This window comes from Lates calcarifer, linkage group LG6 (assembly GCF_001640805.2).
Source record: "Lates calcarifer isolate ASB-BC8 linkage group LG6, TLL_Latcal_v3, whole genome shotgun sequence".
In the NCBI taxonomy this organism is placed as follows: domain Eukaryota; kingdom Metazoa; phylum Chordata; class Actinopteri; family Centropomidae; genus Lates; species Lates calcarifer.
The window spans coordinates 20,338,350-20,355,668 of NC_066838.1; the positions used below are offsets into that span (position 1 = coordinate 20,338,350).

At 39.3% G+C, this 17,319-nt stretch overlaps 1 protein-coding gene across 1 annotated transcript in view; it reads left to right on the top strand.

Moving 5' to 3' along the window:
• LOC108882111 (metabotropic glutamate receptor 4) overlaps positions 1 to 14,636 on the top strand; it is a 160,920-nt gene extending 146,284 nt beyond the window's left edge. Inside the window, 4 exon segments of the mRNA XM_018674405.2 lie at positions 785 to 921; positions 2,644 to 3,579; positions 7,894 to 8,140; positions 11,330 to 14,636. Of these exon segments, the coding sequence (XP_018529921.1) occupies positions 785 to 921; positions 2,644 to 3,579; positions 7,894 to 8,140; positions 11,330 to 11,379 (1,370 nt within the window). The 3' untranslated portion in view covers positions 11,380 to 14,636.
• The last annotated feature ends 2,683 nt before the right edge of the window (positions 14,637 to 17,319 follow it).

Consider the following 17,319-nt stretch of genomic DNA (forward strand, 5'->3'; position numbering starts at 1 on the left):
GCAGGCTTATCCCTTTGATGTAGCTTTAGAATGTATTGTACAAAACATCCCAATATTGACTGCAGGCAGTCCAAAACACACTTGAGCTGTAAATTAACTAATAGCTTTTCTTTTTTTTTTTGCACTTTCCATCCCCCACCCTCCCCATTTCAACATGCTTTAGAATTGCTGAGTATTAGGGGACTGCATCGAAGGAGAGAAAAGCTAATTTGGTAGGCGCAAATAGAGTTGGGAATGCTATTAATGGTCCTTTCCTCTGAGATGCTCTGCAACGGGGCCTCATCACTAAATCTGCGATTCCTCGCTTCCCTTACGTCACAAATTTTATAACAAGTTTTGAAGCTGGAGAGGGGTTTGTAGGTTGGCTGAGAAACAGACAGAAACGGGAAGCGGAGAGATGAGAGAGACCTCAAAGTGGTGATCAAAATCAGTGCTGTCATTCGTTAGCACTCTGAGTGGGGACCTTGCGGATAACAAGCAATGGGGCAATAAGCAGAATGAAGGAGTGTGAAATGATATGGGAACATGAACAGACAGCACCCCTGGCCCTCCTCAAAGGACCAGGACAACATGGCTGTCAACATCTATTTTGCTCCCATCATTAACACTATAACAGCATTGGCATGAAGTCCCCTCGCAGCCTCATTTCATCTCAGGGCATTATGGGAATAAGAGCCTGCAGTCTTAACTGTATTGTCAAGCACCGGAGTCCTGCATTAAGTTCCAATCTGCCATCTAAAATAACAATAACAATTTTTATTCTCTTTTCTTTTCTTATCTTCAGGAATTGCTGGCACACCGGTGGTCTTCAACGTGAACGGAGATGCTCCTGGTCGCTACGAAATCTACCAATACCAGATCACAAATAGCACCACTGAGTACAAGATCATCGGCCACTGGACAGATCAGCTCCACTTAGACGTATGAATATTTTAATTATTAGTTGAGATGTGTCTGGAAGATTGAACTTTTGAGGTTTCTGATATTTTGAGTGACAGATTTTTGTGCTGGTCACCAGGCTCAAAATTAGACTTTGGCCATCATCAGACATCCCATATTTGGCTGTTAAGCATTACTAATTCAACTCATATAGTCTTGACAAGAAAATAAAAAAAGCACATGGCATTAAAGCTGCAATCTGCAGCTCCACCAACTGCAAAGATGGCTCTGACCATGACTTGTGTAGAAAAGTACAGAATGGAGGAACTGGAGGAGGAACATTTGTCACAATTATTCACAAGAAAAAACCTGCAACGAAGCGCATCCTTCATCAGTTAGGAATGAGGCCAATATCTCAATACACTTTCCCCATTTGAATTAATTTTTCCTCCAACAGTGCCAAAGCAGCCTCTTAACTTGCAACCATTATCTGTGACATTTACAGCAACTCTAATACTGTCACACGTAGTATTCATTTATTCACCTTCTCATAACTTATCACGGTTATCAAAGTTTATGCGGGATGCATCTTGCTTACGTCTGGCTTTATAGGGCAACAGTTGACAGAATAATATTAATACTAAATCATCCTCTCTCTGGTTGGCTCTTAAATTTATAAACATACAGGCTAACAAATGCTTTTGGTCAATACAATATTTCCACAACATTTCCACTGATAATTACAATCACATAACACTCCTACAAAGTCAAAACACAAGGGCATGTTTCTACATTAACTTTATTTTGACATTTGCAATCATTAGTAGATACAGTCTTGCCAGCTTCCTCTTCAACATGGAGGAGAGAATCTGCAGTGTTGCATGTGTATATCAAAACAGCTTTGTTTTAAATGCCAAACTTTGTGAGGAACGATGTGCATGCATTATTTTAGTTGTTACGCATCATTTAAACATGAACCTCCAGGTTATTTTATTTATAATGCAGAGACTGTAGGTATGGCATTAGTTTGTTGTAGGGTCCTGAGTTACTTCTGCAGACACATCGACTTAACAGCTCCACCCACATGACAATGACCTCCATAAAAAAATCAAGAATACCATGGAGACTTTTTAGGCACAAAACCAATCATTTAAAGATGTTTATCTGAATAACTGTCAACTCCCTATACATTTCTGCAGCCTATTTCACTGAGTAAGGCCTTAACCAACTGCGATGTAATAAAAATTAATAAGCTCCATGCAACAGCACAGGCACATCATACTGTATTGCACTGTGTCAGGACTGCAGTGCCATGAAGCTACACTCTATTTACTTATCATTCCTCAAGTAAGCGCAACATTCCTTGGAAGTAATTAAACAGCAGTCGTTTCCCTGTTGAGTTATAATTCAGTGAGTTTACACAATGATGTCTCGATCCTGCCGAACTGCCGCTTTCATGTGGTGAATATCCCATTTACAGTTTGTTCATGCTATCCTGAACTTCTGTGTGTAAACTAATCTACCAAGTGTTAATTGAATTGTGTCCTCATGCATTATGTAGTGCATTGTTTAACATGTAAGAACTGAAACAATATGTAGTAAATTGTATTAATGTTTTTGGTATACTTTAAAAGTGCTTTTTATATTGTGACTATGATCAAATGCATCAGTACTGAGCAACTGCACAGTATTTGTTCTAACATAGTTTGGAATAAACTGAACATTTCTGCAAATTCTTCTCCTTTCTCATACTTCTCTCTCCAGATCAATCAGATGCAGTGGCCTGGTGGAACACAAGAAGTCCCTTCCTCTATTTGCAGCCAACCCTGCCGTCCTGGCCAGCGCAAGAAGACCGTGAAGGGAATTCCATGTTGCTGGCACTGCGAGAACTGTGATGGTTACCAGTATCAAGCAGACACGTACACCTGCAAGATGTGCCGCTTCGATTTGCGGCCCAATGAGAACCACACTGGCTGCGTTCCCATTCCCATTGTCAAGCTGGAGTGGAGCTCCCCATGGGCAGTCATCCCTGTTCTCATTGCTGTCTTGGGCATCATGGCCACCCTGTTTGTGGTCGTCACCTTCGTGCGCTACAACGACACACCCATTGTTAAGGCGTCGGGTCGAGAACTGAGTTACGTGTTGCTGACTGGTATCTTTCTGTGCTATGCTACAACATTCCTCATGATCTCCACTCCTGATGTGGTTATATGCTCACTGCGAAGGATTTTCCTGGGCCTGGGTATGAGCATAAGCTATGCAGCACTGCTTACCAAGACAAATCGCATCTACAGGATTTTTGAGCAGGGCAAGATGTCAGTCAGTGCCCCTCGATTCATCTCCCCGGCGTCCCAGTTAGTCATCACGTTCAGCCTGATATCAGTGCAGCTCCTTGGCGTGTGCATCTGGTTTGGCGTTGACCCGTCACAAGCCATCATCGACTACGAGGACCAGCGTACAGCCAATCCTGATATGGCCCGCGGCGTTCTGAAATGTGATATATCAGACCTGTCCCTCATCTGTCTGCTGGGCTATAGCATGCTGCTGATGGTCACCTGTACAGTTTACGCCATCAAGACCAGAGGGGTTCCTGAGACATTCAATGAGGCCAAGCCCATCGGCTTCACCATGTACACCACCTGCATTGTATGGCTTGCCTTCATCCCCATCTTCTTTGGGACCTCACAATCAGCAGAAAAGGTGAATATTTGATATATGGTGGAAGTATAAAATAAACAACCAAGTCTGCTCTATTCTTACAATTTATTGTTAGATCTGTACACAGAAGCCAGTGTGCTCACTAAGCTTTCAGCAAATGCATAGTATTTACAAAGAGCACAATGGCAGCAAGTCAATTAAATTCACTTGTGCATGTTGGAAGTCAGTTTTCCATTTTGAGTTCTTTTATATTTCCTCTGCGCCTCATTGTGAAGAAAATAGCCACTCAAATTATCTTTGTTGTATAGCATCAGCCTCTTGTGTTTGTGGATGCTGCCACTATTCATCATGAGATGATGGGCTTTGTGCTCCACAGTGGGGATTACAAGGCTTTTAGAGCCGACTTGTGAGGATAGTTCATTCACCTCAAGTTTGTTTGGATAGATTTTCTTTAGTTATGTTTCTGTGTGTGTTTGATTTTAGCTTCACTGGGTGGGATGAGCATTCAATCACTGTACATTCATGCACACAGAAACAGGTAATGCATGTTTGTGAAGTAGCATTAAATTACTGTGTTTTTCCTCAGTTGGAAGTGACACAAATTACCTCAAACAGTGCTAATTTTGAGGTTACTCAACACAGATGTACATTAAAAAAGCAGAGAACAGAAAAGTCAAACTATTTGTTGCAATATAATTATCAGTATAATGAACAAACATGAAAACATTTAGACTGCAACATAAAAATAGTGGCAAGGTAGTGGATAAGTGTGCATGGACATAAAGTGATACGAGAGGCCAGTGCCTCACCACTTACAGTATTAAAAGGCTGATAATTCAGTCTATTAAGAATAACATCCTGTTACCCACACAAATGTTTGGAGATTTTATCATACTCTCAGAGTGCTATTTTTACCACTGTAGCCCATTAACATCTTTTGACAAATACAATGCAGTGTCTGTCATCATCTGCCCCCTTTTTTTTTGTCAGGGAGATCAGGAGGGGAGAATTGGGAGAACAGAACATTTTAATTTAATCATGTTTTTAGGTTCCCTTTGCTCTGTGTACAGCACAACTCAAATCTCTACATTTCATAACTCTGCGATCACCTTGAGGCAATATCCAGTTGGTCCTCTCACTGATATGGTCAAATTCCTTTAGCATCAACAGGCAGCGAGACTATTGCCCAGCTAGTGACTTTACTTCCTCTTTTCTGTACTTTGTTGTTGATGGACCATAAAAGCTGTTGGCAGGGCAACAGAAAGGAAAGAAAGGAATATTCTGTCAACTGGTTTACATTTTAACAGGGACAATCACTTCCAAGTTATCAGGAAGCATCTAACTTTTCCCACAGCCTGATCAATTGCTAAGCTATTCCATGCATGTAAACACAGCCAGAGAAGAAACAGGCGGCCAAGATACAAATAATCTCTGTTTTTCACTTGTATCTCTGCCAGCGAAGAGCAGGTGGATAAACAGAGGGGAAATTACTTTCAATCTAACAGGGTTTCAATGAAATCCAATTGGCATTTGGACAATTCGGAGACTTGTTATGTTGTTATCACCAAGAATGGAGGTCACATTAATTTACACCATGAAAAAAACCTTTCAGACAGTCTAACAGTGAAAGAACATCTCAAACTCTAAACAATTTCAAGACACATCCTAACAGGATTGAATAAGACCCTCTAAACTTAGTTTCCTGATTTCAGAGAAACAATATACTTTTATTTCCCCAGATGGAACGTATCCTGTTCATTAAGTACAGTCTTGTATAGATTATTAAATAGCAATCCATTCTGTTGAAGGTTACTATCCATAAAATCTATGTGTTTTACTGAAATACTTATTATTCAATAGCCCATCTATTAATAAATGAAAACATGATATTCTATGTCCTACTATTATCTGGTCCTTTAAATTGAAAAAACTAAACAAAGAAACAGTCTGCATGTTTAGAACCAATCCAGATTTGAGCTAACAGGCCTAGTAGCACAGGTGCTACTAATTACTAACATTAATGATGGCTCTGTTCTGTTCAAGTGTCCCAGTAAGCCATGGCGGTGTGACAGTGAACCAGCATGCACAATACTAGTAAACTATGGCTATGGTGTGCCTGGGTCAAGTGAAAATACACACAACAAAATGTTTTGCATGTAATTTAATGTCGTTTCTTCTATATTTAGAAAACAGACAAAAGATCCACACACTTTTTTGCCTTCAGTTTGATTATTAATCCAGCAACTGTGGGCGTTTTTGAGGATACGTATGCTCTCCTCCCCTCTTGTTTTCTATACTTAGAAAACCTTAAGCCAAAATATTTGGGTACAACGACTTGGAAGAGCTGTGAGAGTGTATTTCTGTTCACATACTTTGCGTATAGGTAGGGACAGCTCTGGCAGGTGTCACGACAAGAGATTTGATGCCTAACGACAAAAAGGAGCAATCCTGCTTCAGAAGAAACTTCATAATGGTTCTGTCTGCTGAGGTATCTGTCCCCAGCCCCGTTCCTCTCACTGTGCCGATAGAGCAGATTGGCAATCATATCGGCGTGTCAGGGAAAATTTATGTCACCGGGGCCGATGGAAGTGGACAAGGGTCTTGGCTCCCCTCACAGAGTGACTCCACTCTGGACTCCAGAGGGGCAGCAATATTGTTCCGTACTCACCCCAGGCCACATGTAATCTTCTCAGGAGATTACAACACTCCCCCTCTATCACCAAGGCATGCTCATGTGCTGCTTGCAGTATGATAGAATACAATGCCCTATCACTTCCATTCTGCACTGACATCTTTTTTTTCTTAACTGACATGGCTTTAGGGGGCTTAATTTGTGCAAGGCACCTCTGTTTGTTTTTTACTACATCAACATTATAGCCACTGACAGGTCATGCTATTTATTTCATTTTGTGTATCTTTACTTTGTCACTGGATCTGACTGAATGCCTTACAAAACAACGCCCAGACCCATATAAAACACTAAGGACAGCTTGAGTGAAGCTACACAAATTGAAAACAAAATAATTTGAAATATCTTGTGAGAGTAATACTGACATTTACCCAAAGCCAGGACTAGGTGCTAAAAAAGTTTGTGAAAAACCTGGAAGCATCTTAAAATGAGGAGATAAATGTTGTGTGAGCTCACATATAAACAACATATGTCATAACCCAATGGTGGGAAATATCATCTATAACTGTTGACGTGCCGGCGTGGTTCAGGGCCCCATGGGCTATTCCCATGCCAAATGACTCAGTCATTTGTGATGTCTGAGAATGTAATGTCAGACAAAACCTCAGGCAAGTCTCTTTGAAGGATGTCTGCCAGCTGTGATTCCACTGTACACTCTTCGCCTCTGTTCATCTGCTTTGGAGGACCCCGGCAATTTTCATCCAAGAGGCATGATCAGTTCTTCCTCTTCCTAATTAATGTTTTTGACACTAGAGTGCTGTGAAAAGATGGAGGATGATTACTATGAAACAATCCCTTTGATGGATGTTAATTGTTTACTCATTAAACTACAACTTTAAACTGAAGAAATCACATTTCCATATCATTCTCTGCATGTGGTCTCTGCAGCTTAGATTTGTAAAGACTTTCATGGCCGTGTGTCAGTATCACTCATGATCTACCTATTATATTTTTGCGCTGACTCACGACATTCCCTACATCAACAAATCAGAGATAGACTCTGTATGAGCTGATCATAAATGAAAAATCACTGGCAAGCACTCTTAATATGCTGTAGGATGTTTTGCTCCGCTCCATGGTTGTAGCCTGTAGCTATATGTCTGCTACCCAGCTGTGAGTTGCAGCTGTCACTGGCTTTAGAGAGCACACAATCCTTATGCTGTTGTCTAAAACTTCAGGGTAAAAACATCTATATGCAGACTACATAGCAACCCACGAGGGGGGGGCTCCTATTAGTTGTGTATCATAAATAAACAAATACAGCAATGAAAAGCAGAGCTCAGGAGTGATGACCCCAGCACATGAAAATAAAAGAATTTGAATAAAGGCTATCACAATGTCTTACTGTGTGATCGATATGGGATACTGTGTGCTGTGCAAACTTAAGTGCTTCTACATCAGGATATTAATATTATCCTCCATTATCCACATATGACTTGCAGTGTCTGTCCTACATGGCAGACTTTTTAAAGCCTCAGTCATCACATGCCCCAGAAACCATTCTTCTTTCTGTAGCTTTATTAGAAAATTGTCTCTCAGAATAAAAAATATGAATTACATTTTCAGTGATGGACTAAATTCAAAGTGTGCAGCATCAACCCCCCATCACTCCATGTAGCCTCCACAAATTATTCTGTTTTGTCTCCACTCTCTCTTCCATAATACAGATGTATATCCAGACCACAACGCTGACCATCTCTGTAAGCCTCAGTGCGTCGGTCTCTCTGGGAATGCTCTACATGCCCAAGGTCTACGTGGTTCTCTTCCATCCAGAGCAGAACGTACCCAAGCGCAAGCGCAGCCTGAAGGCTGTGGTCACTGCAGCTACCATGTCCAACAAGTTCAACCCCAAAGGCGGCCTGAGGCCTAATGGAGAGGCCAAGTCTGAACTCTGTGAAAGTCTTGAAACACAAGGTTGGTATCATGCCTGATGTAGCAATAAAGAGACAGGAAAAGTGAAACAAAAAAAAAAACAAAAACAAAACAAAAAAAAACCTCAACCAGGAGCTTTTTTTCAGATATAGAATATATGTCTACTTGAAAATAATTAACTTCTTTTAGGTAACAACATAATTGATGGCAATATTATTTTTCACTTCAGTAGTTAGGGGAATTAGCCAGCTAGCACAGGATTGGGGTTTTTCCCAGTTCCCTATTATTCAAAGAATTTAATTGATCAGTGGAGGGGCAAGCTAATGCTCAGAGCCTTCAGTTTATTACTTCAATACCCACATTATATTACTCTTTTTAGATTAAGTAAAATTCAATTATCTAAATACTGGAAATACAAAAATTGTGTTTCAAAAAGGCAGGAAGTAACTCTCCTGTTTCACCAGGATAATCCAGCACTTTGGATACATGGGTGAGAAAAGTAGTTCAATTCTCACTAACTCTCGCCACACTGGATTTATGAATCAGGAGGTGTGACAGGGTGCCCACACTATTCTGATTTTGAAAGGGACGAAAGCGACGGGTGGCTCAGTGTCGGAAAAGAGGATATTTCAATCACCAAGATAAAGTGTGCGAGTAGGCAGTCCCTGTGTGGGGGCAGGCTTAAATCCAATCAAGCAACCCCACATGTTCTGATTGCTGAAGGTCCTGATTTTATACTCTGACAAGCCGAACAGTATAGAATGATGTGTATTAGGATTAACAAGCCTGCACCCACACTTGCATCTGTGCTTCTTTTTTTTTTTTGAGAATGGAGTTGTTATATCTTATCCTATTATAGGAGCCCATTTATAGGTGCTGCTTCTCACCCTCTGATTTGAACTGTGAATCTAACAAATGCTCTTTGTGCTTATGTGTCAGACTGTGTTGAGGGAGGGGAGCCTTGTGAGGGGCTTTAGACTCTCAGGTAAACTGAACAGACAATGATTTTGCCCTTTTTATTATCTGTGACCACCTTTTTTCCCCCCAGTTAATTTCTGCTAATGTTCACCACAACACCCTTTGCCTGCATATACTATGCACAAAGCATCCCCACTGCCCCCTGGCTAAAATACAGCACCCTGAATGACACGCGGCAATAATCACGCCCTCACAAATCCACCCCTGACCAACAGACATTAACTTGGACAGATGATATTGGTGTGTGGTGCTGTAAAATGGCCAATCAGCATGGTAAAGCCTGTTAATGTGGGAAGATGACACCACTCTGCCTGAGTGCAGGAGACAAGCGATAGCCATGTGTCCCCTGTAATTTGTTTCCCTGTTGACAAAGAAAGGAATATGTGGTAATGGGACAACAACAACAATAAGAGTGAACAGGAAAAGACAGATGGGTCTGCCAGCTCCAATTCTTTCTGGACCATCTATTCTTTATCTTGGCCTCGCAGCACATAAATATTCAAATAAGGTTCATTTATCAATGCTTCTCTTGGAAGAGATGCTTTGGATGAAATGGCGAGAACACCGCCCCCACTCACACACCCAACGAGGCACTGACAAATATACAGAAACGTTTACCATTACACATCTCTCCTCTACAGCACTTTTGCCCTGACTCTGGCTTTCAGCTGTCTTCTGATTGGATTCATCCCCTCTGACATATTCAATCAGCCAAGGCTGCTGTGGGCAGATTGGCAGATTGGTAGTGTGATTACCTCCACCGAGCATGCTCGCTGAGGACAGTTTTATTAAAAAAATGAGCAACAGGTACACGCTGACACTTGCACACAAGATATACTGTATGTGTGCAGACAAGCATGACGGCACACATACACACAGGTACTGTATGGTATGGCTGTCACGTTTGACCAGAAGTTTGGGCTTGATGTGGTCTGGTCTGCCCTGCGGTCATCTGTCTCGTGTGTTTTATTCACAGCTGATATCAAATTCCATGAAACATGACAAGAATATTAAAGAATAATGAGAAACGTTATCAAACATTGATGACAGCACTTATAGTGCCAAGTCAGATCACATATTGTCTTAATAACATTTTATGTGTAATATACTTTACAGTTCAAAACGGTACCACACTGACTGACTACTGCATGCTTTGCTTGGTGCACAGAAAAATCTCAGGTTGTTGCATGTGGAAAAAAGACTTGCATTTGAATGATTACTACTGCATTTTATACCAATGTTGTGGTCTGCTTGGTGACTCTATGTAGTGCAAGTTAATGATATACTCAGCTGTGAGGAAAACATTATGACAGAGTTTTCCCTGATTTCATGAATACTGTAATAGCAGGTACTTACACAGGTATGACCATCACCCCAGACAGGGATTCTGACTGAATCTGCATTGATGTTCTCAAAATGTCTGCAGTGTTACAATGCGCTATCACAACCAGCAATTTACTTGTAATATTTTAAGAACTGAAGCAATTAGTCGTTCAGCAGAAAATTAATGGGAACCTATTTTTAGAACTTTTTTTTCAACATTGTAATATTTTTGAATGTTCTAACTCAGATTTGTGAAATTCTCTGCTGTTTGGCAAGTGTTTGTCATGTTTTGACCATAAAGAACAATGAAAAAAATAGCCTTTAAACCTAAGAGAAATAATGATTTGACATTTACCATTATACTATATGACAGACTGAATTTTTTTTTATTGTGATAACATTTTTGGCTATATCGCCCAGCTCTAATTAGGATTTACTGTTTAATATTATTCAGACTTGGTTCAGATAACGCAATCAATTTGAGTTCTAACAAACTGCGATGAGCAGTTTTTTCACTGTTTTTTTTTTTTTTTAATTTAAATAGCTGAAAAAACAATGTGCAGACTAATTGATAATGAAAATAATTATTAGTTGCAGCCTTGAACAATTTTTTATTCTACCTCACTGTAACAGTTTATTATGAACATGGTCACATTTCTACTGTCTTCAGCTTTGCAAATGACATATCTCAGATTAAACGCAACACAACAGCAGAGAGGTCATTTCCGTAAATACAGTTTTTACATTATAACACCCTGCTATTATAATTGGTTTTACCTGCACTCGTTTCACAAAGTCATCCTTAAATAGACTTTCCTATCAAATTGGATTCCAACATGTGCTCTGAAAGATTACAGTTTCATGCCTATTTGAATCTCACTCATTGCATTTTTAACCCTTTCCTTCTTTCTCCTACACCTTCCCTTCCAGTGCTGGCCTCCAAGCAGACATACATAAGCTACAGTAACCATGCCATCTAAGACAGAGACGAACCGTGGATGCGGAGCAAGGGCCTGCCTGAAGAGAAATCACCAGATTCTGAGGAATAAAGGGGAAACACTGGAGGGCTTCAAAGCTGCTACAGCCGAGAGGACTGGGGTGGAAAGATGGGAATTTGTCACTCCGTAAATAGAAAGGATGTCATATTTTTCTAGAGAACCAGGTAAAGGCTTAAATGCCAAATTTATGAAAAATTAGTAGATTTGCAGGAGGGAGTTGGGAGATGTCAGGGAGACTGGACAGTTAATTTTCCTCTTCCCACCCTTTCTGAAACATGAGTGAGCGTTGAGCAGTGACGTTTCCAGATGCAGGCAGAGTGAACCATCTGGAGCCAACAGTATGTTTTCCTTCTGAAGTGTATAGCACACAATTTCAGTTCTCTCTGAGGTTGATCCGTTTGTCATTTCAACAAAAACAGGGAAAAAAGGTGTTCTGTTTTTGCTATAGTCAAATGCAGTTGACAAGATGAAACTGTATAAAAATATAGTCATTATTTTTGGTTACTGGTATTATTGGAGTTGAAAGCTGCAGTACTCTTCAAACTGTACATGCCTTACTACAGTACATTCAGTATTCCTACATGAACTAACCATATCTGAAACACCAGAAAATAAAGCAGTGGGTCATCCCAGTTTTTTTTGTGTGTGTTTTTTTTTTTATAAATGTTTCATAATAATGATGATGATGATGACGCCATCATCTTGGCAAACCTAGTGTACAGTCCCAGAGCATGCTTGTGGGAGCATCACATGTACTGTGCTGTGTTGTCGACGTCTATGGAATGCAACATTTGTCATGGTTGTCATTCACAGTGGAGATGTCATTTTGGACCATTACCCACTGGGTTACCCTCTGCTGAATTAAGACTAATTTCAAACAGAAAAGGAGCCAAACCTCTACAGTTTACACCACACTCCATAAATGTCAGCCAGGACTTGGAGACTTGACGATGCATATACTTTAAACATCCCAGATTTATTGGCCCTTATTTATCATGCGCTTGTTGAAGCCTACTCAAAATCAAGCAGTTGGATGATTGTAAAAAGCTGAAGTTGCTGCACTTGTTTAACATCGCAGGTGCAGTTCTTGATGATAATGCAATTATCCAAGGTTATTTGATTATTATCCTGTGTTTTCTGTCTTTGTGTGTGTCTGTGGTTAGAGATATAGAATTCTGTCCCAGGAATACCTACTTAATTTATTAATTGCAGTGGGGTTAGAATAATTCAGTTGAGACAGTATATTCTGTCAGTAAGTGTAGTCCTTGATGAGATGCTTGATATTTGAAGGAATAACGACACACTGGTCTGCTTGTCATACCAGATACATACATTTTTACAGCTTCATGGTAAAAATATGATCGATTACAAGGGACAGTATCACATCGGGACCCCCGTTATTTGTGGTAGGTGCACAGATTACCTGTGTGTCTTGCAAAAGATTTTTTTCTCCTTCTGTGTCATGAGTTTTGCAGCTGCAGTAGAAATGATTAATGAGAGTTTTAATAGTATTTTGGGTGCAAAATTAGGCTCATGTAGCTACTCAGCATGAAGACCCATTTGGAGACGTTGCAAGCACAGTTCCATCAAAGAGCCAAAATGTTCAAAGATAATTAGGTTGAACGGCATATTGTACGCAGTATTTCCTTAGGACTTTTTTTAACAGGCTCAGTATAACCCGTGTCCCTGTGTTATGTTACATTCAAGTATTCTCCACAATGCTTGAGAATAGGATTTTTGTAACTGTTGGATTTTCACATGCTCAAAATAGCCACTTCATTAAGACTTTGTTACAGTAAACCTGCATTAAGTAACAGTCCATCATAATGTGGTGCCCACTGAAAATTAACACTAAAGTCCGCACATAGAGGCAGCTTTGTTTTACCTTGTTCATAGTAATTTGCTATTTGCCTAACAATCTTCCCATGGTCAACACATGCCAGTGGTGGATGTTAGTAACGGTGGTGGTGGATGGGAGTCTGAAGGTTTATGCTTGTTTAATGGGTGTTTAATAGATTTCCCTTATTGGCTTTTTACCCGCTAAGGTTTTATTGCAAGTACTATAACAAGCATCGTTGTCATCAATTCACCTGGAGTCATGTTCTCCTCCACAGCCTCTCTGCTCTGCTCTCCACACTATGTGCTGAGCTGAGCCCTCCTTCAAACACCATCATGGAGAGCAGAGCAGAGAAAGACAGGGGGAGACTCTGCATGCACCGTAAACACCAAAAACCATATCTTCCAATCTGCTGATCTCTCTCACTCTCTCTTCAAGTACCAATAAAATGCTCCCAGTCCATACAAACTGTGAACCAGATATTTTAACAGATAACAGATATTTTCTCACAGGAGTTGGTGGGAAGCAAAACAGAGTTCAGGGGTCAGAGTTTAAGCCAATTTTCAATACTGACAACCTTTCCTTTTTAGATTATATAGGAGGATGTATAGCAGCTTGATAAATAAGGGCCAGTGCCTTCATTCTGTGCCTCATACCCATTAAACCACCTCTGCTATTCTTTCCATGGATCCTTCATGGTGTTTTTTTTGTGTTGCATCCATTACGTTTCAAGTGTGTCCTGTTCAAATATAAGGAACAAAGGACTCAATGTACAATTTGCAATTGTGTGTGCAACCTTCATATCTGTCTCCAGTCTCTTAAGTATTTGTCAGAAACAGTAACTCTGGAATTTGTCTCATTAAATGTTATCCTCAGCAATGCAAAAATCTGTATGTTGCATGTCAAAACCCATAAGTCATGTGAACACTTTAAAGAGAAAGGTGTAATGTCCAGAAGGAAAACTACTGCAGAGGATTATAAATAACTATTTTTGGTTCAATCAATGATTCTCTCAGCTCTCAGCTTCAACAAAAGTCTAAGGTGTTGCTGCAAATGTTGTTTTCTCATCATTTGATAAAGTATTGTTTGTGGGATTGTTTGTGTTTGTGACTATGATAATTTACTGCTTTTTTGCCACAACCCCCCCTTTTTATTTTTCTAAAACACTTTGTCTGTGTTACAAAATAGAATATGTAAGTGCTGACTGAAATTAAATGGCAAGTTAATGTACGTTATTAAAATGGATTGATCATGTCTGCTTTATGTACTGAATTATTTAAAAAAAGAAAGTTAAAAAAGAATTACAGTGCCTGGATATTTATGAATTATCTATAGAAAAAAAAATGTGTAGAGCATGTTCATTTTTATACAAGATATTTCTAATAAAAGACTGTTTTGCTAATGCAGTGTTGCTGTTTCTTCTCTGGGAACATGTTTCATTTGCAGTTTAATATAAAACTAGTGACATAATCACCACGTAACGACCACAGTCATCATTATCAGTAATCCTTGTTCCTCTCTTCTTCAAATTGATATGATAATTGATAATCTGCAAGACCAAGCCACAGACATAATGTGTGCTTTTAAAGTAAATGCACAGAAATTATTTTGTTGACCTTGGATGGACATTTAAACCTGATGTACTTGATGAAGGTTACAGATTTTATATAACTAGCAACTATTTTGATAATCAGTGAATCATAAAGTCATAAAGCAAAAAGTCTGCAGACTCTCGGATTCCAGCTTCACCAATGTGAGGATTTTTTGTGTTCTTCATAATTGTGAACAGACTATCTTAAGGTAGTCTGAAGGTATCACATTTTCAGTATTTTCTGACATTTTATAATCTAAATCGTCTTCATTATATATATATATATATGAAAACCACTTAATCGCTCGGACTCAGAGCCCGACAGAATTAATCACCACTCATGGCAGCAAATATACATTTCAGTTTCTTTAACTGAGATAACATTTCAGTTTCTTTAACTGAGATAACATTTCAGTTTCTTTAATTGAGATAATAACTGGCAGATCAATCAGTGTAAAGGTTAGTTGCATAATATATGCACAGAGAATGTACTAAATATGTACAGTGTTTAAGAGTAATCAGTGTTCTGACTGTTGGCTTTTATATCATGACAAATTCAGGTTTCACCATGTGAATGCACTTGGAGACTGGTGGATAATTTATCAACGTGATTTATAAAGATTGGAAAAGCCACATTCAGATCACACACAACATCTCACATTCAGATGGCCCAGAGCTAAGACACATACTTTTATATCCCATGAAAGAATCTGAATTTTCCATCCCATAATTTTCACTGCTCAATCATAAAGTCATGTGATTTGCCGGAGGAGATGCTGTCTGGGGGCCGGAAGGATGAATGGGTTTCACTATCAGTCAAAAATACTTAATTGGAAAGTGACACAGAGACACTGCGACTCGTGTCAATATGCTCCTGTATAGACGCTTTGACAACTGCGCAGAAACTCAAATGAAACACAAATACAAGTCACATATAGTGTAGAATGAAATGCTGTAAGTAGTGAGTTTCATCAGTAATCAGGAAAGCCACAACCTTCACCTCGGTTTCATAGTGGATCAATATGGTCAGCTACACCTGCAGCATAAGCCTTGAACAAATTGAGAAAATATCATGCTATCTATAAAATCTGACAGAATTATGAGCCACTCTAAATGAAAAGTAGAGCTAGTGAAACTATCTTTAAAGTGGATTTATTGCAGGATTGAAGCTGCCACCTGGGTGATCACTGATAGGGAACTATCATTAGCCTTGTGTTTTCTAAGTGATTCCCTTGCCCTATGCAATTAGCAAAACAGCAGTATATACAAAATTATATCACCTCCCGTCCTCTGTGATAGATAGGAGAACTGCTCAAGGAGGGAATGTACATTTTTCAAGTTCTAATAAAACCTCTCCTCCCTGCTGCAAACTTCTCCAGACTACTGCAAAGTAACTAACTAACAGCTGCTGCTGTTAGTTTGAGAGTCTAAATTGTCTTACTTTGTTTCTTTGCCAGTGAGCATACTGTCCTAAGTAATATGACAACAAGATTACACCTCGACAGTAAGAGAGCTCTTAATCTCCAGTGCATTTGGTTTCAATTTCTGAATTCACACACACACAACACTTTGCACACACTTCTCTTCAATATTAACATTACATAACATTGTCCCTTGGCATCCATTAAGAGGTAATCAATCAGTCAAAGAAAATAACAGTTGTACACATTTGTGCAGTTAAAATTGCATTATTTAACAGATTAATACATATCAGTCCTGCCATTGTGCAGATTATTGAATAAAACTTTTTAAATGCCTTAGAAATTGGAAATGTATTCTATTTTGTAATAATAAATGACTAGTAAAGCTCCTGGGTCCCACCACAACAGGGCAAGGACAAGCTGGCATCTACACTGAGTAAGCCTTCAATTAAATCGAATGACTGCTTTAGACTAGGTAATAGACCTTGTTGACATTTTTGACAAAAGACATTTTGACTTGTTATAGTGTGAAAACCACAGGTGTAAGTAATAACATTAATAAAGTCTTCATTCTGTATAGGTGCAAATATATATATATATATATATATATATATATATAAGGTTGGGGGGAAAGACAGTGGCAATTAAATACAATGAGTCTAATGTCACTGTGACTTTTTCTGTATTAAATGGACCACAATCTTTCCTTAGTCTCTACAACTGGACTACAAGATCAGATATTTTGGTGAAAAACAAATGGACTATCTGTGAACAAATTGCCAATGATGCTCATGCTCAATGCTCATGATGTTAACAGAAAAACAATATGGTTTTAACTGCATTTCCTTCAAAAAATATATATTCTGTTGCAAATTTGTTGTAAACTGACAGAATTTCTTGGAGATGGGGTTGCCCTTCAATGGTTTTACAGATGTGTCTTTTATAGTGTTTGCATGTAAAATGCTTTCAAGGCTACAGGACTTTTGTGATGCAGTACCACATCTGGCCATGGGGGTGAATACTCTACATCACTGCCATAGTATATTGTCATGTTTGTCATGGCTGAGGATGAA